The sequence below is a fragment of the Priapulus caudatus genome, unplaced genomic scaffold (genome assembly GCF_000485595.1).
Source record: "Priapulus caudatus unplaced genomic scaffold, Priapulus_caudatus-5.0.1 Scaffold553, whole genome shotgun sequence".
Classification (NCBI taxonomy): domain Eukaryota; kingdom Metazoa; phylum Priapulida; class Priapulimorpha; order Priapulimorphida; family Priapulidae; genus Priapulus; species Priapulus caudatus.
This window is the reverse complement of record NW_014577614.1, coordinates 56,402-66,211: the sequence shown is the minus strand read 5'-3', so window position 1 is coordinate 66,211 and position 9,810 is coordinate 56,402. Positions and strand designations below refer to the sequence as shown.

The window sequence follows — 9,810 nt, the reverse complement described above, 5'->3', positions numbered from 1 at the left end:
CGTGTACCTGCATACGCGCGCACGCACGCACGCACGCACGTGTACGTGCACACGCACGCACACGCGCACGCACGCACGCACGCACGTGTACGTGCACACGCACGCACACGCGCACGCACGCATGCACGCACGTGTACGTGCACACGCACGCACATGCGCACGCACGCACGCACACATGCACGCACATGTACGCACTCACGCATGCACGCACGTGTACGTGCACACGCACGCACGCACGCACGAACGCACGAACGTGTACCTGCGCACGCGCGCACGCACGCACGTGTACTTGCACACGCACGCACACACTCATGCACGCACGTGTACGTGCACATGCATGCACGCACACATGCACGCACATGTACGCACTAACGCATGCACGCACGTGTACGTACACACGCACGCACGCACGCACGCACGAACGCACGTGTACGTACGCACGCACGCACGCACGCACGCACACACGCACGCACGTTCACATACACACGCACGCACGCATGTATAATAAATCGGTAATAATCGCTATCGGGTGTTGTCGTGTAGACGCTACATAATCGCTAACTCGAGTTAGCTTAACTCGAGTTGAGGTTCGTCGTGTAGACGCTACATAATCGCTAACTCGAGTTAACGCTTAACTCGAGTTAGCTTAACTCGAGTTAAGGTTCGTCGTGTAGACGAGGCTATTATATGATATATTGCTCACTGTATCACACACTGTATTACATACTATATTACTAGCTGCATCACATGTCCCAGCCTGCAGCACCTACACGCATTCAACCCACGTAGCTCTACTACGCACGCTGCATCGCACTGCCGAGTTACATCAATCCTTTCTACTGCACGCAAAACACTAGCTGTATAACTATAGCCCATCGCTCCACCACAGTCCTGTGGCCACAGGCTGTAGCCACAGGTCAGAGCGAAAGGCTATAGTTCTAGAGCTAGCAAAACGCGTGCAAGGATTGGAGGGAAACGAGCATCTATCTAGTCAGAGTAAGCTGTGCTCACCTCCTCGGATGGAGAAGCCAAGTCCGCATCCGTCTCCTCCGCGCTGCGTGAGTCGGATCACCCTCAGCTTCCTCGTTGCCGCGCGCGGAGCGAGTATGTCGTACTCAGTCTGGTGCTTCAGTGGAACTAGAGGCCTGTGCATCAGACACCAGGTGAGCGAGAATTAGACAGAGAGGGGGAGGGGTAGGGGGAGAGAGAGGAAGAGCGAGAGGTGGAAAGAGAGAGAGAGAGCGAGAGGGAGCGAGAGAGAGAGAAAGAGAGAGAAAGAGAGAGAAAGAGAGAGAGAGAGAGAACATTAGACATCGGACATGAGATTACGTTTGAATAATGTAGCGTTGCTAACGAGTGGGGCAGAGGCGCCAAGCAGCCGAAATCTCATCAATCAAGCTCCTTTAGTAAGTTAATGTTGTTATGTAACAGCATTATTCGGTCCCCCTACGACATGCGTTCCCAGGCCATAATAAAAATGTTGTTTGTTTGCCCTCACCCGACCGACCCGCCAAAAAGGGGCCGACTCAAACATTTTTATTGATCTTTCCCATTCTTTTCTTTTTACAAATTGTATCACTGTACATTATATAAATCTGTAGGCAATACATTATATGTACCAAGCAAAACCAACATTCAACATAAAAGCTATCTCCACACAAGCACACCCGAGCATGTAGACACCATGCTGAATTTGTAAAAAATACCCCCCTAAAAAAAGCCTACCTACCTACCCAAACTTTTCAGCCTGGGTCGGGTGAGAGCAAACAATTTTTTTTTAAATTGTGGCCCCACGGGCCGTGAGAAATCTCCCGCTGACGATGATAAATTACACTTATGATGGACGGACGCTCGAAGGACGCAGCCTTGCTGACGATACACAGTATGGATGCTTTATTACTCTTATCTCCTGCATAGCCTAACACCCTATCTCCTGTATAGCCTAACCCCCTATCTCCTATATAGCCTAACCCCCTATCTCCTCTATAGCCTAACACCCTATCTCCTGTATAGCCTAACCCCCTATCTCCTGTATAGCCTAACCCCCTATCTCCTGTATAGCCTAACCCCCTATCTCCTGTATAGCCTAACCCCCTATCACCTGTATAGCCTCGAGATACACCTATCTCCTGTATAACTAACCGACTTATCTCGCTGTATAGCCTAACTCCCCATCTCCTGTACTATGCTAACCCCCTTATCTCCTGTACTTAGGCCTAACCCCCTATCTTCCGTGTATAAGCCTAACCCCTATTCCTGTATAGCCTTACTATCTCTGATAGCCCTAAATCACCTGTATAGCCCTAAACCCGTCTCCTGTTATAAGCCTAACCCCTTATCTCCTGCTATAGTGCCTAACCCCCCTATCTTCCTGTTTACCTATAGCCCTAACCCCCCTACTCTCCTGTATAAGCCTAACACCCTATCTCCTGCTATAGCCTAACCCCGCTATCTCGCTGTATAGTAACACCCTATCTCCTCTGATAGGCCTAACCCCCTAATCTCCTGTATAGCTAACACCCTATCACCTGTTATAGCCTAACAACCCTCATCTCCTGTATCAGCCTAACCCCTTATCTCCTGTATAGCGCCTAACCCTGATGCTCCTGTACTATTAGCCTACACCCCCTATCTCTGTATAGCCTAACACCATCTCCCTGTATAACTAACCCCCTAGCTCCTGTATAGCCTTACCCCCGTATTCCTGTACTATAAGCCCTAACCCCCTATCTCCTGTATAGCTAACACCCTATCTCTCTATAGTCTAACCCCTATCTCCTGTATAGCCTAACCCCTATCTCCTCTATAGCCTAACCCCTATCTCCTGTATAAACGAGCCAGCACCCTATCACCTGTATAGCCTAACACCCTATCTCCTGTATAGCCTAACACCCTATCTCCTCTATAGCCTAACACCCTAGTCACCTGTACTAATAGCCTTAACCCCTATCTCTCCTGTATAGCCTTAAAACAAACCCTATCTCCTCTATAGCCTAAACCCCCTATCTCCTGTACTGATAGCCTACTCCCCTATCTCTGTATAGCCTAACACCCTAGCTTCCTTATACGCCTAACCCCTAATCTCCTGTATAGCCTAAACTACCCTATCTCCGCTCTAATAGCCTAACCCACTATCTCCTGTAATAGCTAACACCCATCTCGCTCTATAGCCTAACCCCCTATCTTCCGTAACTATAGCCTAAACACCCTAGATCTCGTATAAGCCAAAACACCCTATCTCTCTCTAGCGCTAACCCTCTATCTCCTGTATAGCCTAACCCCTATCTCCTGTAAGCCTAACCCCCTATCTTCCTGTATAGCTAACCCCTATCACCTTGTTAGCCCTAACCCCCTATGCTCCGTATAGCCTAACCCCGTATCTCCTGTATAGCCTAACCCCTATCTCCTGTATATAGGCCTAAACCCCTGTAATCTCCTGTATAGCCTAACCCCCTATCTCCTGTATAGCCTTAACCCTATCTCCTGTACTATTAGCCTAACACCCATCTCCTGTAATAGCCTGGTTACAGCTCGCTAGTCGACGGCCCAATAGGTCCTGAAAGCCACTATCGAAAGCCCACTAGTCCGAAATGCCACTAGTCCGAAAACCCACGGATCCGAAATACCACAGGGAATGGGGTACGATCTATACCTAATGTTTAATTAATTAATTAATTTTAATTTTTAATTTTTTAATTTTTAATTTTAATTAATTTTTTTCAAATTTTGAAATTTTTAGGCGGACTGTAGGGGGAGCGTATGGTAAGGTAGGTAGGGTAGGTAGGGTAGGGTGGGGTATGGTAGCGGTAGAGTGCGGGGTAATAGTAGGGGGAATGTGGGGGATGGGGGGGGGGCGGTAGAGACATTGTACACGGCGTACACACATAACACGCGCCGTACAGACATATGTACACGGCACGTACGTACGTACACACGCCACGCGCCACATACACACGATCTGATAATAACTTTGTAATAAATTTTTAACATTTGTGGTTAAACAAAAATTTTTACATTTGTGGTTGACATGTATGACATTTGTGGTTAGTTTTTTACCAATAAAATTACAGTGCCAACTAAAAAATAAATAAATATTAAAATTTAAAATTAAAATTAACATTACATTAAATTAAAAAATTAAAATAAATTAATTAAAATTAAAATATAAAATTAAAAATTAAAATTAATTAAATAATTAAACATTAGGACCATAGATTCGGCACCCCATCCCCTGTGGGTTTTCGGCACTAGTGGCTTCGGACTTAGTGGGTTTTTCGGACAATTGGGCCGTCGTACGTAGCCGAGCAGTCACACGTATAGCCTAACCCCAATCTCTGGCACTCCTGACCAGGCTCGCGACTGTTTCACTTAGTGAAAAGGTATACGTGTGGTCCTTTCCAGCTATGGCTTACATGGTTACCTTCAGTTGAACTTACGTTCCCGTAGTTCCCCCACCAGCCTCCCCTGTTCGATATGTTTTTTACTTTCGCGTTATGGCCTCGAGATTGTGGGTTTGACATATTTCGGTTCGCTTTTGGGCAATGTCATATTTGCTTTCACTGGCGGAGGGAATATAGCATCGCCTGTATTCAAATACCGGCCACGTAAACCTTACGGCGGCATGCACCGCCTCCTATACTCCACCTTTGCGCACACTGCTTGGCAAGGTGCCCCCACAGACCGTTCAGCTGTCAACGTTATTGCTCAACAACAGTTCACTGCCAAAATTTATCGGCGTTGTCCAAAAACTTTCGCAATCGAATCTCTCGTAGCGCCGAGCGCAGGCGCGGACAGTTTTTGCATAATTTACATGACGGGTTAATTGCTAACTTGCTGGAATTTTAGCGTCCACGCTCGATCGATTCAAAACCCGGAAGGCAATTAACGACGAGAAAACTATAGTAGTAACAACTTCCAGCATGGTGGTGACTGTTCACTGTCTACGAATACTTTTGACAGGGCCGCAGTCACGAGACACGCCATGCAAGTCAAGGTTATACACGTAGTAAAGTCAACATAACTTCCATCTATCACACAAACGCGCGCGCGCGCACACACACACGCGCGCACGCACGCACGCACGCACGCACGCACACACACATATATAATGCACGGCGCATTTATATCGGAATTTTGAAGTAGCTTACAGGACGGCTGCGTATTCTATCGTAACACATACATCTCGCCTTCCCACTCACCTAGACTAGTTCTAGTGCCCATAATTGCCAGTGTTGATGCTATGTTATCACTGCCGACTAATACCCGGGTATTGCTACTGCAGGACGCAGAGATATCTTCTCACGACCCAATTCTCATGTTGTATAGGAGGGCGATAAGAGTAACAACAACTCTTGCTTTCAGCTATAGCTCTTGCTTTCATACTAGGCATGAGTGTACAAACAAGCAATAAGCACACAATACTGCTGTGGCGGTTACTTACTGGAGGGGAATATGTGTCAAAATTCAAACGCTTCGAATTAACAAGTTCAATTTTAATCATTCACATTCGATTGATTGTTCACCATTGAACATATCACATGTTAATCATGTCAAACATTCAATTATTCGATTGATTGTCAATCTGCGATCATTGATATGTCTTCAAATTGAACAGTCAAATTGTAATCATTCAAACATATCATTATTCGATTGATTGTTCAATTGATCGATTTTGATTGTTCAATTCGAACAGGTCAATTTAATCATCAACATTCAATTATTCGATGATTGTTGGCAATTGAACATCAATTTTAATCATTCAAACATTCAATCTATTCGAATGATTGTTCAAATTGAATCCGAATATGATCTGTTTCAACTTGGAACAGTCAATTTAATCATGTCAAACGTTAATTTGATCATTGATTGTTTCAATTGAACAATCAATTAATCATTCAAATCATGATTCATTGAACATCAATTTGATCATTTCAAACATCAATTTGAACCAATCAATTTAATCATTCAAAACATTCAATTAAACTTCATATTATATCATTCAACATTCAATTGAACAAATCCATTTATCATTGCAAAACATTCAATTGAACAATCAGATTTAATCATTCAAAACATTCAATTTGAGCAATTGAACATGAATGAATTGGCCAAATTGAATCAATGAATAGTGCGTTATTGAATCATGGGAATGGAGCAATCGCCGAGGTGCGTATATCGCCAAATTAAACCACATGCGCAGAGATAAGAGAGATGACGGAAAAACGTGTAGCCAGCGTAACGTTGCTAGAAACGCATCGGCCACGTTTCCCAGCTAAGTGTGTGTAGCTGCGTTTACGTGCGTGACCGCGCTGTAACGTGCGTGTACTGCGTGCACGTGCGTGTTACCGCGTGCCGTGCGTTGTAAGCCTGCGTGTACCCGCGTGTTACGTGAGCTGTTACCCCGCGTGTACGTGCGTGTTACGTGCGGTGCACGTGCGTGTACCCGCGTGCCCTTGCGTGTACCCGCGTGTACGTGCGTGTATCTGCGTGTACCTGCGTGTACGTGGCGTGTACCCGCTGTGCGGGCGTGTTATCTCGTGTACCGCATGTACGCGCGTGTAGTGCGTGTACCCGCGCGCCACGTGCGTGCACGTACACGCGCGGTACATCGCACAGTCACGCGAGTACACAGCAATTACACGCGGGTGCGCCGCACGTGCACGCACGTACAAGCGCAGTACACGCGGTACATCGCACGCTCACGCGGCTGTACACGCACGTACACGCGGGTACACGCACGTACACGCGCGGTACACGCACAGTACACGCGAGTACACTAAGCAAGTACCGCAGGGTGCACGCACGTGCACGGCGGTATCAGCAGCAGGTGGCACGCACGTGCACGCACGGTACGCCACGTACACGCGGGTACAACGCACGTACACGCGGGCTAACACGCACCGTACACGGAGTGGTACACGCACGGTACACGCGGTACACGCAGTACACGGCGAGTACACAAGCAGTATCACGCGGGTGCACGCAACGTGCACGCGGGTTACACGCCACGTAGCACGCGGGTACACGCTCGGTACACGCATGTACCAGCACGCTACACCGCACGTACGACGCACGTACACGGCGGTACACGCACGTACACGCGTACAAGCGCGACGTACACGCGGGTACACGCTCGCTAACACGCATTGTACATCGCACGTACACGTGGGTAAAACGCACGTGCACGCCACGGTACAACGCACGTACACGCACGTAGCACGGCGGCGTACACGCACGTACACGCGGGTAACACGCGCGGTACACGCAGGTACACTCACGTACACGCGCGTCTAACGCACCGTTACACGCGGGTACAGCGCACGTACACGCGGGAACAGAGCACGTTACAGCGGGGTACACGCCGTACACAGCGGGTACACGGCACGTAACGCGGGTACAACACACTTAAGGCCTATTTACACGATGCGTCCTAGACGTAGTCCAGGACTTGATAGATTGCCAGGACTCTAGGACGACAACGGTGAGATCTGTTTACACGGTAAGATTTTGGACGTACTCCAGACTGCAGAACAATATATACATTGTGTGTGTGTGTTGTGTGTGTGTGTGTGTGGTGTGTGTGTTGTGTTGGTGCTGTGTGTGTGTGTATGTGCGTGTGCGTGTGCGTGTGCGTGTGCGTGTGCGTGTAGTGTGCGTGTACGTGTGCGTGTGCGTGTGTGTGTGTATGTGCGTGTGTGTGGGTGGTGTAGGCAGACGCGCACGCACATCGCATGTGTTTGGTGTGTGCGTGCGTGGTGCGTGCGCGCGTCGCGTACGCCAGTAACGAGAGAAGCGGTGCTGCTGCCGACATTTTACAGTGACTGTGTCCATGCACCAGTCACACACACACACACACACACACACCACACAACACACACACACACACACACACACACACACACACACACACACCACACACACACACACGCACATAACACACACAAACACGCTGCGCGGCGCCACACACCACACGTCACACACACACACACACACACGCGCGCGTGCACACCAGAAACACACACACACCATCACAGACACACACCACACCGCACGCACACACAACATACACGCGCACACACACACACGCAGCGCACACACACGCGGCATACGAACAACACGCACCACACGCACGCACACAGCACACACAACACACACACGCACGCACACGCACACGCAACACGCACACGCACAGCACACGCACACACACACGCCACCCGCTGCGCGCACACACAGGCTACACACACACACACCCGCCACACAGCAGACACACACACAGACGCACACACATGGCGGCGCAGGCCACAACACACACACCACACCACACACACACGCACACGCACGCACACACACACACGCGGCGCAGCGCGGCACACACACACACACCCACACGCGCACGCACACACACACACACGGCACACACACACACGCCACACGCTACGTGCACACACACACGCACACACACAACGGCACACTACTTTTATGGTAGTTGTGGACATCCCATAGTGATATTCATCTCGATACAACATGTTCATCGCGAAGAAGGACGTGACCAAAGCTCGGACCAAGCACGTGACCAATCTTGCCCACCTTGATTGGTCGGGTTCTTGCTCCTGGTTACGATGTCGATGAAATTTAGACATGGTCCTGTGCCATCCGGATATCGCAACGGTCATAAAATGTGTCGTACCGCAATACGTTTACACGGTGCGTTTTGGACGTATGCGTTCTCTGACTACGTCTAGAACGTACTGTCCAAAGACGCAATCGTGTAAATAGGCCCTTATGCTGGGAAACGTTTGGCCCGATTGCCGTTTCTTAGCAACGTACGTGCTACCACGTTTTCCGTCATGTCTCTTATCTCTGGCGCATGTGGGTTTAAATTTGGGCGTATACGAGCCTCGCAGCGCGATTCCATTCATGATTTCAACTACGCCTATTCAATTGATTCAATTTTGCAATTCATCAGTTCAATTGCTCAATTGAATGTTTGAATGATTAAATCTTGATTTTCGCAATTGAATGTTGAAATGATTAAATTGAATTGCTTCAATTGAATGTTTTGAATGATTAAATTGATTGTTCATTGAATGTTTGAATGATTAACTTGATTGCTTCAATTGCAACAATCAATTGATCATTGAACGTCTTGAATGATTAATTTGAACTGTTCAATTGAAACAATCAATCGATCAATTGAACGTTGAATGCATTTAAATGACTTGTCAACTTAAACAATCAATCGATCATATTGAACGCTTTGAATGATTAATTGCACTGTTCAAATTAAACAATCAATCGATCAATTGAACGCTTTGAATTTTGACACATACCCCTTCCATAGTTACTGACGCCCAGCTAGTACGAATGGAAAGAAATGTAGCTTGCATAATCAGGTGACTATGGTAGTACAGTACGCCGGCTGTGGAAAACAATAGCCTCTGTTATGGGCAGCAGTGCAGCAGGGAAAGTGGAATCAGTTACTGTAGCAGCGGTCTGCGAGAGTGAAAATTTACCGATGTCTTGTGTGGGTGGGTGAGTGAGTGAGTGAGTGGTAGTGAAGTGAGTGAGTGAGTGAGTGAGGTGAGGTGAGTGAAGTGAGTGAGAGTAGTGAGTGAGCGAGCGAGTGAGTGTGAATATTGTACAAAAAAGAGAAAGAGGGAAAGGGAGAAGAGAGAGGGAGAGAGGGGAGAGAGAGATAGATACGACGAGAGAGAGAGAGCGAGAGAGAGAGAGAAGAGAGAACGATAGAGAGACGAGATGAGAGAGAGACGAGAGAGAGAGGAGGCGAAAGAGAGAGAGAAGAGAGAACGA

General features: G+C 48.1%; 1 protein-coding gene across 1 annotated transcript in view; it reads right to left on the bottom strand.

The window, feature by feature from the left end:
- LOC106811585 (harmonin-like) overlaps positions 1–9,810 on the bottom strand; it is a 30,289-nt gene that overhangs the window by 4,425 nt on the left and 16,054 nt on the right. Inside the window, exon 4 of the mRNA XM_014815272.1 lies at positions 1,012–1,145. Within this exon, the coding sequence (XP_014670758.1) occupies positions 1,012–1,145 (134 nt within the window). The remainder of the gene's footprint in view (positions 1–1,011; positions 1,146–9,810) is intronic.